Below are 14,613 nucleotides of genomic sequence, written 5' to 3'. Positions count from 1 at the left end.
GTTTCCTGTGCCTCCATCGCAGCCTTTTTGCTCAATCAGACCCCGAGATCTGTCGAGTTTGGTGTCTTTTGCATTCAGGGAGCAGCAGCGTCTGCTCCGATGGAAGGCGCAGGAGACGGCGCGTGTTAGGCAGCTGTAGGGTAATCTGCTCCCAAAGAAACATCGTGGTTTACATCTACTGCAGCTTATTTTTGTTCATTGTTTCCTGTTTATGTGGGTAGTCTTCTTATCCACAGAAATGTCCGGTCCTCTTTTTGAATCCTTGAGTTCTTCTAGACATTTTGGAGCAGTAAGTTCCACAGGCTTTGGGAAAAGAAGAAAAAAAAAAAAAGTAATAGCCTTTTTAGTTCTTTGTGTAAAAGTGACAATTGTATTCTCCGTATAATATAGGAAGGGATGAGGATGGTGATAAAGGATGTTATTTATTGTACTGCCTTTTTAATATCTGATTTTGCTCGTTTTCTTTCAAAGGCAAGCAGTCCAAATCTTCTTAGTGTCTCTAGCCATATTTTTTTGTTCCACATCCTTTATTGTTATTGTTGTCCTTTTCTGAATTCTGGCTCTTTCCCGTGGTACCTTCTTGAGCTGGAGAGAAGATGAGCTGAGCGCAGTAATCCGGGGAAAGGTACGCTATTGAATTCTGTTGTACAGTAATACTTTTATTGGCAGAAAAATACTGGATGCTTTGTTGAGAGGTAGGAAGGTGTGCGGTGGGAGAACATTTTACACCATTAAAGGTCACTAAGCACAGCACAATTTTGAAGGTTGTATGTGGCAGCAGCTCGGTCTAATGGATATTGAAGTCTGTGGTAAAGCTTCCACTGGTTTCATGCGATGAGGTAAAGGCCAAGTTCTGCTTCTTTTTCTCTCCTTGTTTGTATTTTGGTTAAGTAGGGACCACATTAAGGTAAGCCTTTTGTGATGCCTATTGTGATCTAATCTTGAGGTAGCCTGAAATTTTTAGTGTGTGTTTTTTGCAGATGAATAAAGTTTTAAGAGACATATTACCAGAGCTGAACCACAGCTTATGGAGTAGTTCTGTGAAGGCAGAAGCAAATTCCGTAATGACACGTGGTCTTTCTGTCTTTTCAGGTGCTGGAAAATTACTCTGATGCTCCTATGACCCCAAAACAGATTCTGCAGGTCATAGAGGCTGAAGGACTAAAGGAAATGAGGTTAGTATTGATGATCTTGTCTAAAACATAGTGTGGGCCGTGGGGGAGGCTGCATATGAAGCCTTGTGTTGCTTTGTGCAATTCTGCCTCATCTCCAGCCCACTTCTTCTGCCTTTTTTCTGTTTTCAGCATGGCAATTTCAGATGACAGTATAGACACTTATATACAAGTTGTGTGTTGTTGGTTGGCTTTTTTTTTTCTTTGACAATAACTGGAAGCTGTTCTTGGATCTTTTTGATAACACGCAGAGTCCCCTTCATCATCTATTGTAGAATAAATGCCTATTGCGGCTCAGACTCCTGCACTGTCTTGTACTTACCACTTATTTGTATGGCTCTCTCTTAAGTAGCTCCCAGAAGTTTCTGCTATGGTGACTCTAGTTTGAGAACAGTTTACATTTTGTCTCCTCTGATGCTTCATTTCTAGAGCAGACATATTTTAGGAGACTCAAAGTTTTTTATTTTTTATTACTATACCAGCTTCTGCTCACATTTTAAAGCACTGTGATAATGCAGCTCACACTGTTGTGGCTGTTGACGTTGTACAGTGGAGGTGCCCATCTCAACGTGGGCTTTGTATGGACCAGAACCTGATATGGAGCCTCAGAAACGACAGGAGTGGGAGACTGTTCTCCTTGGTTAAGTTCCTGTGAACTTCCATCTGTTTCTGTGACAGTAGTAGAAGAGAAATACAGAGTGTCTTGCAGATCAAAGAAAGTAGGTAACCGTGGTAGTCCAAATGCCTTCGTTAGTGCTGTGTGGCAAAAAAAAGAGAAAGTTTGACTACCAGAGACAGAAAAAGCAGTCTCTTTTGGCTGCTGCCCATTGATTGACTTCTGGGGAATCTAGATGTGTGGACTTTTTCCAGTCTTGCTTCCCCCTCACCTTGGTTCTCTGGACTGTTTTCCACCGTGGTGTTTGCATTTCCTGAACCTGTACTGTACCCAGCTACAGAAGGTAAACTAATTTCTTCTGGCACCTAACACCTCAAAATGTTAGCTTGTTTCTGCTCCTTATTTGTGCCTGAAATCAGGAAACAGCTGGGATGGTTTGAATAGTAAAAACTGGTGATGCACACAGAGGTGTTGTGTGTAGGAGTTACCATTGTCTGGAGAGAGACGGTGCTGGCCTGTGTTGCTGCATCGATATCGGAGCTGTTAGAACGCCCACCTGCTGCTGGTGATCCTTGCTGGGTTTAGATACAGGTGGTGGTTTCACAGCTCTGAGTAGAATTCAGGCAGGCTTTTAATGAGGACCTTTATATAGCTTTGTTTTAATCAGTGCTCTGCACTGTTCTTACACCAGTCCTTTCACTTGAGTAGATAGTTGAGGATCTACGTAGACAGGTTGTCCTCTGCTAAAGGTAACAGCAGCTCTCTTTTCACACATACGAATTACCTTGCTATTCTCCCAGTTTGGACAAGTGACCCGTCACAGTACATAACTAAAGACCAGAATTTGCAGCATGTGTCAAGTTAAATCCCACAGAGCTAAATTGTTCCTTAAAGGTCGGTGGTTTTCCCTTGGGATATCTGCTTTTCCTTCACTGGTCATTAAATCTCTGCTTTAAGAAAAGACTGGGTTTTTTTCGGAGCGTAATTGTTCACAGAATAAAGGCAGTGATCCCGCCTTGCTAAATATGCAGTGGATTTTGCCGGTACTTGTATAGAAGCCCTTCCTGAAACTCCATTTCCTGAAGGAAATAGCTTAGTGGCTCGAGATGTTTTTCCCTTTGAATCAATCCTGAGCCAGTGTTCCCTGGTTTGGGGGTGACGCTGGTCTGTTGGGGGAGGCCGTGTTCCTTACGGCTGGTGGTAATGGTCCTGCTTGAGCCAGGACACTTGAGCCCAGCTCCATAGCTGAGATATAACTCCTATGCGAGTTTTAATTGTTTGCTTTTTTTGTTTTCTCAATTCAGGGAAAACTATTTATTTTGCTGTTCTAGGGAAGCGTGCTGTGTGCCGCTTCGTGTGCTCGGGGAAGGGAAACCCCTGTCTAACAGGACAGAAGGCTGGAAATTTTTTTTTCGTAGTATCTAAAAGCGACACAGGGTAATTTTGTCTGTCGCCAAGGCTTGTGATGAAATGGCCAAAAAATAAAAGCGTTCAGGGTGGAAACACAAATTGTTCAGAGTTTTTCAATTTGAGAATGATTTTCTTTGAGGGAAACACAAATTGTTCAGAGTTTTTCAATTCAAGAATGATTTTTCTTTGAAGTGTTTTGTCTCAATCCAGTTTTCAGTTTCATTTTTAATAATAATGAAATCGAGACTGCTTTCATGTCTCCTGTAGGTGATGTTCTGCCTGTGTGTGTGTGGCGTATTGGAAAACAAGAGATTACGTGGCACAGAAGTTCCATCCATGTGAGCGTAGGATGGTTGCTTTAACCAGGCAGTTACGTAGGACTTGACAAATTAGTGCATCAGACCCTTTATTCCTAAATCTGCTCCTGCAGTTTGTCTGTGACATGTCACACATTCCAGAAACATGTATATGTACAACTGATGCTGGTTTTGTTTACGTCTTTCTACTGCTGAATGAATCTGGGGTTATTGTAAAGTCAATCCAACTCTGAAAGTGTTAAGCAGAAAAAGGGAGGAAAGAGGTAATAAAAATTAGAAACGTCTAAAAATGGCTGAGAATAACTTGAAAATTGGCATAACACTTCCAGTTTTCTGCCTATTGCTTTGCTGTGATGTGTTGAGGCCGGTGTGCAGGTCAAAAAGGTAGAGAGTAACACTGCTCTGACTGAAGTACCCATCCCATAACGTTAATGAGCATCATCTCTGTTCCGATGCCCACTTAAACAGGTCTTTCAGGCTGTTTTCTTCATAAAACTATTTCTTAAAACTTACTGTTTTCTTTCTGTCTGTGTTCCAGCGGCACCTCTCCCCTGGCCTGCCTCAACGCCATGCTCCACTCCAATTCCAGGGGGGGCGACGGACTCTTCTACAAACTGCCAGGACGCATCAGCCTTTTCACACTCAAGGTAAATGCCGAGTTCCTGCTCCCGGCCGAGGTGTGAGTTGTGCTTGTTATGCACAGCTGAGTGTTAAACTGCCACCGAGCATCACTGGAGCTGAATGTGCTCCGTGTGAGACCGTCATGTGAAAGAGTGTCTGGAATTCATTATTTCGTTAGAGCTTGTACCTTTCAGCTGTATTCAGCCATATATGATAAATTCCTTTTAAAAAACACTATTACCTCTTGAGTTGCACAAGCAAGATAAATCCTCTTATTCCAATACTTGGTGTCCAACTCAGGTGGCTGCTTATCGAAACGGTCTCATTCGCTCCTTTTCTGCCAGCCACAAGGGAACACAGCCAACCAATAAATTAAATTGGTCCAAGAGCTTGTAGCTACAAGTAAAATCTTGATAGGAAAACACATATTCATTCTTCTGGTTCTTTGTTTTTGTGTTGCGCTGCATTCTGTGTATATTTAGTGTCACCGCTTTCCTTAGATCTTGAGGTCTCACTGGAATATGTTTTAGTTTATTGCCCCAGTAATCTTAAGTGTTGAAAATGTTTATGCTCATGGGCTTTTCTTTTGCATTGTTTTGTGCTGTTGGATTCCCTGATAAATATCAGCTTGATAGGCAACAGGTATCTCAGCCCTTTCATTTACATCTTTTTTTTTTTTTTCTGCTGTCAGAAGATTGTGTTGAATTGCCGTATTTTGCTGAAAACAGATGGAATTTAAACAGCTTTGATTATACAAGTAGTAAACACATCTAAGCTTACTGTTTTAGTAGCTGGCTACTCTGCTGCCTGTTCTTTCTTAGTAAGAACAAGATATTTCTCTTTATTAGAAACTGCTTGCTTGCAGAACATTGCAGTGAATTATTAACTTTACATATTTTGGATATGTTTGAGTTACTCATCTGGGAGGTGTCTATGAAGTTTGCTGGTAGTTTAGGTGACTTCTGTTCCACTATGAGCCCGAATATACTTAAAAATATCTTTCTGCATCAAGGATTAAAATAGGGAAGATGAAAAAAGAAAATAAAGCTTAAAAACCATATCCACTAAACTGTCTGTTCCCATTGGTTTAAGTCGAAGTGTTTGGGAGGGAGGACTGTAGTCACCCCGGTTCTGTTTGCCCGTTTAGAAGGACGCCTTGCAGTGGTCTCGGAACCTGTCTGTGCCAGAAGGGGAGGAGCTGGAGGATACAGCAGATGCAGAAAGCTGCGAGTCCAATGAAGCAAGCACTGTGAGTGGTGATAACGATGGTAAGTGTCTGATGACGTTCATCTTGAACTCTAGGATCTGTTTCGGTGTCTGACTGAGTGCCCGTCTCTTTTAGTGTCTCTTGATGACACCTCCTCTAATGCCTCGTGTTCCACTGAATCTCAGAGCAAGGGGCATGCTACTACCAGGGAGAGCTACAGAACCACCTCCCAGGTAGGAAAAAGTGGGATTAATGGGAAGCATGAGGCTTCTCAAGGGGAGCTTCCATTACTGTGTGATGGATTAGCGTGACAGGGACTAGTTGTGCACTTGTGCCCCAAATTATGGAGCTGTCTCCTTTGGTGGGGAGTTTGCAGAACCCAGGTAGGAAAAAGTGGGATTAATGGGAATCAATAGACTTCTCAAGGGGAGCTTCCATTACTTTGTGATGGATTAGTGTGACAGGGATTAGTTGTGCACTTGTGCCTCAAAGGGAGCCGGCGAGCTGTCTCCTTTGGTGGGGAGTTTGCAGAATGGGGAGGGATCATCTACAGGTAGGCAATTTTGAATTCTCTGCTATTCATAAACGTAATGGCACCTGAAGATTCACTTAGGAGCGAGGCAGTTCTTTAACTGGGAAATGTGCTGCTTAAAATCTTGATTTACCCCTCCATAATGTCTTTGTTCCTTTGTTTTGTTTTTCATTTCTTTCTGGACCGCAGACAACCAAACAAAAGAAAAAGACGGGTGTAATGCTGCCACGTGTTGTCTTGACACCACTGAAAGTTAATGGGGCACACATGGAGTCTGCCTCCGGTGAGCGTTGCCTTTATTGTGGTGGTTTTCTAATGACCACATAGATAGTGTTGAATCAGTTATCCCTTGTTATCTCTAAGTTTGCCTGAGGATTTCTTCACGCTTGCTGAGAACGTGTGTGATGGTAGAGAGTTGTGTGTATGTTTAGCTCCATCAAAATAAGTTGGTGACTGGATGATACCATATAACAGAGGGTCAGTTATTAGCAGATGGTTCTTGTATATAAAACCATACTCCTAAGTTGGGCTTCTGCTGTTTTTTGCCTGTTTTTACAAAATTGTTTTGCTTTTAGGCTTCACAGGAAGACATGCTGATGGGGAGAGCAGTAGCACATCCAGCAGCAGCAGCAGCTCTTTGGCCCTGTGCAAAGCCACCTTGCGTAGCAGGACAGAAATAAACAGGGATCCTCCGCAGCTTCTGAGAGGTATCCGAAAGCCCACAGCTGGTAGGTGCTTTGGATTAAAGTTAAAAGAATAATTGGCCATAAAAGCAGGCAATGTTGAAGTCGGTATATCTGAAACACCAAGGTTTCTCTTTATTCAGAGGGCATAGGACAATCTTAAGACTCACAAGCTGGACCTTCCTGAAAATTAGTGAGACAGTTGTTTAAAAGTTTATCTGCTCTGAAGAGTATCTTTGAAAATTGTACCTGAATGTGACAGAAATGTGACCTCATATCAAAATTACAGATGCACATCTATTAATTAGTGTATTTAAACGTCTTTCTTCAGACTTGAGTACTATGATCTTTTCTCCTGTATCTTGCTTCTTTTGCTGTGGTAGTTTAACATAAATTTTTTACCCATAATCGTGAAATACTCTTATACAACAATGTTTTTTCTATTTTCCTGTCCTTCAACTACAGGGCAAATGAAACGAAACAGGGGTGAGGATATTGACTTTGAAACACCTGGTTCCATTCTCGTCAACACAAACCTGCGAGCTCTGATAAACTCCAGAACCTTCAACGCTCTCCCATCACACTTCCAGCAGCAGCTTCTCTACCTCCTTCCAGAAGTTGATAGACAGGTACGAGGGTGCAGCACTTGAGTGTTTTCCACTCACAGCATTTCCTCTTGCTTGAGGAATGGCTGGAGCAAATGTTTTCTGTTTGTCCCGTTAGGTTGGGGCTGACGGGCTGATGCGTCTGAGTGGCAGCGCTCTCAATAATGAATTCTTCACCCACGCTGCGCAGAGCTGGAGAGAGAGACTGGCTGATGGTGAGTGGCTTTGCTTTCCTGGGTGGCTGGAGAATAGGTGCTCATTTTATGGGATTTTTTTTATTTTTCTTTAACAGTTAATGAATGGGAATTCAGTCCAGCTTTGCAACGTGTCTGGCTATGTTGCCCCAACTTTTCGTAATGTTTTTTTCTGTAAAATCAGAGATGTGTTTTCTTTGTTGTCATGGGATCTTCCAAACAAAGTGCTGGAGGTGTAAAGTAGTGCCAGACTTACCTTTCCATAAATGGTGGCTTATGTCTGGTGAAACACTGGGGTTTTTTCATCTTGAGACTGTGTGGCCGTTGCCCATAAGGAGTTGAGGGCAGAAGGTGGATGCACAGTAAAGTGGAGAGCGGGGAGATAACAGAAAATCTGTCCTTTGTATATGTAGATACTGCATGATATTGGTAAAACACAAAAGGTTGCATTTGCAGAATCAATTTTGTTTGGAACTGAATTTCAGTCTCTTGCTTCCGTGTAGGTGAATTCACTCATGAGATGCAAGTTCGAATTCGGCAGGAGATGGAAAAGGAGAAGAGAGTGGAGCAATGGAAGGAGAAGTTCTTCGAGGACTACTACGGACAAAAGTGAGAAATGTTACCTCATCTGTCATGTTGTATCTGTGTTTGCACAAGTGGCAGAGTGTGTTTCTGCTTGTGAATACCTGAGAAGATGCAGCATGAACTCCTTGAAAAAAATGCAGGTCATGGGGTGAATCAGTCGAACTGTTGCTCCAGGGAAATCCTTAGTGGGAACTGGCTGGATCACAGCAGAATTTTGTAGGCCATCTGTTTTGTTTCCAAGACAAGTTAATATTACTCGTTTTCCATTACAAACCTTTACATTTTCTTTTTTGTTCTCATTCCCTATGATAGTAATGTGGGATGGGAAACGTATAGATTATCTCATTGCAGACTGACTTGACGAGGTTTTGATTAGTCTGTGCTTTGTAGTATGTCTGTTTCTCTGTGTAGTGGTGACAGTACAGCGGCAAGTAAAAGATGAAATGCTTAAATTAGGATGAGCTTTAGCTTTTAGCTAATTTTTATGTTTGCCCTCTTAGGTTGGGCTTGACCCAAGAAGAATCCCAGGAGCAGAATTTGGTGCAAGAAGATGCTGAGAACAGGACAGGACTGTCTGTTAAAGGAGAAGCAAGAGAAGCAAGGCTGCCGCGCGGTCCTTCGACGCGGCAGAGAGACGGGCACTTCAAGAAACGCACCCGCGCCGACCTGCGGTGCAGAGCCAGGAGGAGCCTCTACAAATTGCGTGACCCTGAGCAAACAGAGGCTTCCAAAGAGACCTCCTCCTCTGTGGGACCAGATTCCTCTCTTCATAAAGAGACAAAGCCTGAGATAGACCTGAAGAAAGATGATCCGACCAGCCCTTCAGCCGCGGTACTGAAGCCAGAGAGTTCGGAATCTCACCTCTCTCCAGAGACTTCCAAATCACACAGTAAATCAGAAGATCCGTCATTGGCAGCTGCAAACAGAATTCCCACTTTGCCCCAGGAGAACTCCGCTCGGGAGTCCAAGGACCAGAAGAGGAAATGCTTTGAGGAGGCTGCCTCTGCATCCTTCCCCGAAAAGAAGCCCCGGCTTGAAGATCGTCAGTCCTTTCGTAACACAATTGAAAGTGTTCACCCAGAAAAGCCACAGCCTACTAAAGAGGAGCCAAAAGTCCCACCCATCCGGGTAGGAAAGAGAATTATAGCTGCTTGGTATCTCGGGGCTGTCATGCTCAGTAGCATCAAAACATTATTAAAATGTCGAGTGTTTTCATCTTAAGAGGAGAAGTGGAAGGGTCTCATTGGTAGAGCTGGCTAAGTGTCTCTGATTGCCACAGTTTATATCTTATTTAGACAGGCAAAGAAGGGAAATTCATTCCAAGGTCTTTGCACAAGAGCACAGGGTAACCTTGGCTTACTCTGTTAGTTTGCATTTCCGTGGATATAGAAATCACTTTTCCTGAAACCATCTGATTGTTGCAAAAGGGACCTTCAAATCATATTCTTTATCCTGCGTAATTTCCCAGTTCCTTTCCTTTGGGGCAGAATCATAGTATTCCTTCAGACTTTTCCCATTTTGACTGGAGGTGTCCATCTTGTGACCTTCAAGGTGGTCATCCTGATGTAAAGGAGACGGGTTTAATTTCTGAAGATCTGAATGCAAATCACTCGTTTCGTATTTGTCTGTGGGCTTTGGTAAAACAATGTTAATATTAAGTGAGCTTTAAGTATCACATGACAGAGCTTGTAAGCAGAGCTTGTGGGGAACATGCTAATTCTTGGCCAAAATTAGTTTCTAAGTTGGAATTTTAATTTTTTGTAGAATCCTTGTGATAAGAATTGTGATGAACAGAGTTAAGAAAATGCATTGCACTGTCTGAAAATGGTCAAGTGTTAGAACTAACTGCTTTTCCCTTTCTTTCAGATTCAACTTTCACGTATTAAACCACCCTGGGTGGTTAAAGGTCAGCCCGCTTACCAGATATGCCCCAGGATCATCCCCAACACGGAGTCCTCCAGCCGGGGCAGGACTGGGGCCAGAACCCTCGCAGACATTAAAGCCCGTGCTTTGCAGGCCCGAGCCCAGCGAGAAGCTGCGACAGCCGCCATCGGAGGTGGGGGTGGCCCGGGCGGAGGGAGAAGCACTGATGAAGGAGGTGGTGGAAGAGAATCCAGCGGCCGTACAGAGCACAGGAGATCAAAGAGAACTCATGGAAAGCGTTCGTCAGATCTACAACGAACACAATTACTGTCGTCTCTCCATCTGAACGGAGAGAAGGCTGATGACTCTGAGGTGGCCGCTCAGGAGGCTGACGTGAATTCCTTCCTCTCTTCAAGACAAGACTCCCTTTCCTCAAAGAGTGAGGGAACTGGCCTTCTGGAATGCACTAGCTCAGGGGAGGCTCAACCTGGTGATGGTTCACCTAAAGGGCAGCTCTGTGATGCTTTGACTGGGTCATCCTTAGACAATGCAACTTCTGAGAGGCAGGAGGAAAGCCCCGAGCAGCTCCCCTGTGACCCAAGGACCGAAACCCCACCTTGTGTTGCATCACAGGAGAGGCCAAGTCCAAAGCTGAAATGTGTGGTTCCTCCAGTGAACGGTCTGTCGTGTTCTCGGGTGCAGGGAGCTGTGGTCGGTCCTACAGGAGACAGGGTTGTGTCAGAACCCAAAGATGTTGGTGCTCCTGCCCTGCAGCTGGATTATCGTTCTGACAGAAAGGAAAATTCCTCCTGTTGTCCTGCTCTTCTGCCGGAGTTGTCGTCAGGCGGTAAAGAACGCCACGAGCCAGAAATGGTGTCTAGATTTAGATTTAATGGCTCTGAAACAATTTTGGAAAAATCTGTCGCTGATAGTGATAACTCCAAAACGGTGACTGCTGGAGTGGAGAAAGCAGTCCCTGCGCTCTATGACTTTTCACACCTGCAGGCAGAGAAAGAGAGCGATGGCAAACTAAGTAATGAAGAACAGAGTACAGAGTCTCTGGGGAAACACTCTTTACACGATGACTTTATTTCTCAGAATAGGATAGATACCTCTGAAAAACTCGTGCAGCTGAGGGAGAGGTGCCCCAGAACAGAACCAGAAAATGCCCATCAGCCACTGCGAGAGACTCAAGAGCTCAAGACAAGTGGAGATGATGAAATCCAGAGTACGCACAGTGAAACAACAGATACTGCTTCAGATTTTGAAGGTGACATAGCTGATGAGAATCTAGAGATGGATATATGTTTCAGAAGTGTCAGCTGCAGGGAGGTGGCTGGGAAGGACTCCTCCTGTCACAGCAGCGCTGAGAGATGCGGTAGGATTAGATCAAAAGAAGCAGATGGTCTGGCCTACGCTGTGGACTTCCCTGCCGTGGCAGTGAGGAGCACTGCACCCCCATCGCAGAGGTGGGGACCACATGCACCATTGCCCCAAAAACCCGAGCGGCCAACAGGGTCTGCTCGGCCTGTGTCCTCTGTCGAAACCAACAACCCTTTGGTGATGCAGCTGCTTAAGGGCAACCTTCCACTGGAGGAAGTTCTCCCGGTGTCTCACTCCAACGTCAAGCTGGAAACTACACAGCCACCGCTGGACAAGCAGTCAGAAAGCCTCCCCCTGCAAATGGAGAGAGGGAACAATTGCTATTTTGGCAAAGAATCTTCTCCAGATGTAGGAATAAAGACGAGTGCCCTAAGCAGGAGTGATGACTTCCACTCAATGAGATCTTCCACAGATCCCCAGGAGAAGTGCAGATCAGGGGCAGCATTGCCTAGAGCAGAGGATGCAGAGGATCAGTCTATTCCAGAAAAACATTCCAAAGCTGGCGCGACTTTAAGCTGCCAAGACCAACTGGCAAACGTGGCAAGTGCCTCTCAGAAGCCTGAAGATGTGGGCCCTCGGGAAAGAACATTTTCTTCCTGTAGCTTTGAGGAGCAAAAAGAGTTGCCCAAGGTCCATCAGGTGCCACAGCACAACCCGTCAACAAGTGTCATCACAAATAAAAGTCCGGAGAAGCTGAATGCCTCTACGGACCCTCGGTTTTTGTCTCCAGCTGTAACTTCTCTGGGTCCAAATCAGACAGAGGGTACATCGGTCAGTAAAAACTACGTTGGTGTTCAAGGCAAAAAACTCTTTGGTTCTGGTTTTCCTTCTAACCCCAGTGTTAGACTGCATCACTCCAGGGCCTTGGACCAAGCGTCAGCCATGGGAACCTTGTCCCCCAGCAAACAGATTCCTCAGAACAAGAGCTGTGCGTCAGGAGAAGGAATGGTGGCTCCAAGGGAAGAATGGACTTCAAAGCAGCCCCCCAACACCCCAGGAGGAATTAAAAATGAGAACGTGTTGGCCTGTGGCAGCTCAGCCAAGAGTAACGCGGAGAATCGGAACGATGCCCAAAACCCCGTGGAGCCGAGCGAGCATTTGCAGAGCGTTCCCCTGGTTATGGACTTGCCGTTTTTTAAGTTTTCGAAGGAGTCAGGAAAAGGACACAATCACCCTTTGGAGCCTTCTTCCATACCCTCTCAGCTCAATATCAAGCAAGCGTTTTATGGGAAGCTTTCGAAGCTGCAGCTTAATTCCACCAGCTTTAATTATTCATCCAACACTCCAGCTTTTCCCAGAAGTCTTGCTGGAAGCATGATGCAGCTAACCCACAAAGCGAACTTTGCTGCAAACCATAATACGTCCCTTTCCGTGCAGATGTTTGCTGACAGCAGCAGCGTTGACGAGATCTCGTTCAAGTGCTCGTGCAGCCTTAAAGCCATGATCATGTGTAAAGGCTGCGGGGCCTTCTGTCACGATGACTGTATAGGACCCTCTAAGCTTTGTGTATTGTGCCTTGTGGTGAGATAATAAATTATGGCCATGGGACAAATTGTATATTCAGTGTGTGTATTTTGATAACGACTGATGACCTGAAAACCTGTACACAAAATACTATTCTGTTTATAGTAGAAATGCTATTACACTTTGTTTTTGGTGAGGAAAGTTGACTGGCCTTCCCACTGGAATCTACAGTGCAAAACCCTTCCTCGCTCACGGTTACACTCCCATCTGGGTGGGCTGCGTCCCGCTGGAGTGATCCTTCTGGCTGGTGTGATTGTGGAAATACTGGTGGTGCTCTGGTACACATGCCCAGGCTGACAGCTGGGTGAGAGGCAGTTCGCTGTGGCAATCCGTGGACCCTCCCTCGAGGAAATCTCTACATCCAAAGGAACTGGAACAGGGTTGTTTTCTATTTCAGGGCTGCGCTAGGTGAGGCCCTACAGTCTTCCACTCTCCCCTCCTGCCATCTCCATTCTCGGTTTGCCTGGGAAGTGCCGCTGCACAGGACGTGTCAGCAACGAGCTGCTCCTCAGTGATGGTTCTGCACGGGCTTTGGATGCTACAGCAGGTCATGGTGCCCAGTAGAGCGCTCCACGGGTGGCTGAGGAGCAGGATCCAGCTCACCCCGTACTGGATGGAGCCAACTCGGAGGATGCAAGAAGAAGAGAGAGAAAAAAAAGGAAAGTGGCAGGAGCCAAGCGAATGCCTTCTGCTGGTCTGCAGGACGATGTGTGGCCCCGGGACCTGTGTCCCCAGCTGAACGCTTGGGCCAGCAGATGTGACTGTCTCTTTTGGCTGAGTTGCCACCACGTAGTGTGAAAGGTCAGAGGTTCCTAGAAGCTCGTTTCTGTGGCCAGCGACCTCTGCGTTGCCCTGCAATGAGGACCTTACCACGACAGCATCTGACCACATGCAGGCGTCTAGCTGTGCATCTGTGTGACCATCATCTAACATTTAAAAGCAGTGTTTTTTCCTTTTTTTTTTTTTTTTAATATTTTCATTCTTGGATGTATAAAGTGAATTATTTGGCTCCTGTAAGTATCCTCTATGCATCTGTTTGATCATGTATTTATATGTTGTACACAGTACTGGCCAACTCTGTAAATGGATGTAATGTACATAGAACATAAAGGGTTCTTCTTTCTTTCTTTTTTTTTTTTTTTTTTTTCCCCTTGGATTTTCAGGCTCTACAGCAGTATTGCATTAAAGTGGTGTTAGTTATTAATCTGCATCTGTAGTCAGAGCCCCTGTATTCTCTCTTGCCTGGCGTGAGGCTCAACACACAAGGTGTCTCTGGGTTCTGATGGCCTCCCTCTGCCCGGGTGTTGGGGACAGGCTGGGGGGGTGCGGGCTCCGAGTGGGGTGCACGTCCCTGGTCACCCCTCTGAGCCCTTTGCTGGTTGTTGCTGTGACTGCTCTCCTGGAGCACGGCTGTAGCTGCGTTGCAAGAAGGTGAACATCCTTGTGCATCCATAGATTTGAGAGGAAAAACATGACTCTCTTCCCCTTTGGAGCAATTACTTCTCACCAGTGAGTTGCTTTTGGTGGGGGGAGAAATCAGCTTTTTTTTAATTTAAGCAGCCGTAGCAAGAGTTGTAGGGGGTTTATTTTTATTTTCTTCTTCTTGTCCCTTTTCTAGCTCTATCCTACCTCCCCTCACCATGCACTTTTTTTTTTTTTTCTTTTATTAACCGTACAAGTCCCTGTTTGAGATACGAACCTGAGGGATGCAACAAGTTTCATCTTGGCAAGGGTTTATCTGAGAGCCTGGTGCTGTGGGGAGCAGAGGGGGACCTGGGATGGACAGAACTGTGGGTCTGGCGGGGGCAGAGCAGAGGAACCTGCTTACCAAAGATGGGGAGCGGAGCTGGGGGGGTGTGGGGGGGGGTCTGGCTCTGCCTCCTCTGGGGCCACTGCAGTGC

The 14,613-nt window shown here is 45.4% G+C and overlaps 1 protein-coding gene across 3 annotated transcripts; it reads left to right on the top strand.

Moving 5' to 3' along the window:
• Positions 1-385: 385 nt before the first annotated feature.
• On the top strand, positions 386-13,835 carry ASXL1 (additional sex combs like 1, transcriptional regulator). Of its 3 annotated transcripts, XM_014956851.1 has the most exons (12): positions 386-625; positions 1,093-1,175; positions 4,054-4,162; positions 5,284-5,404; positions 5,479-5,576; positions 6,065-6,158; positions 6,451-6,603; positions 7,024-7,187; positions 7,282-7,378; positions 7,861-7,966; positions 8,443-9,070; positions 9,809-13,835. In XM_014956851.1, the coding sequence occupies exons 2-12, from the start codon at positions 1,120-1,122 to the stop codon at positions 12,716-12,718; spliced, it is 4,536 nt and encodes a 1,511-aa protein (XP_014812337.1). In that variant the 5' UTR covers positions 386-625; positions 1,093-1,119; the 3' UTR covers positions 12,719-13,835. The 3 variants fall into 3 exon arrangements, with proteins under 3 accessions (XP_014812337.1, XP_014812327.1, XP_014812347.1); XM_014956841.1 differs by having other exon boundaries at positions 386-1,175; XM_014956861.1 differs by lacking the exons at positions 386-625; positions 1,093-1,175; positions 4,054-4,162 and having other exon boundaries at positions 5,284-5,385.
• The last annotated feature ends 778 nt before the right edge of the window (positions 13,836-14,613 follow it).

This window comes from Calidris pugnax, unplaced genomic scaffold, assembly GCF_001431845.1.
Source record: "Calidris pugnax isolate Ruff unplaced genomic scaffold, ASM143184v1 scaffold50, whole genome shotgun sequence".
NCBI classification, from domain to species: Eukaryota; Metazoa; Chordata; class Aves; order Charadriiformes; family Scolopacidae; genus Calidris; species Calidris pugnax.
The sequence above is the reverse complement of the archived record's forward strand: the minus strand, read 5'-3'. Positions and strand labels throughout refer to the sequence as shown.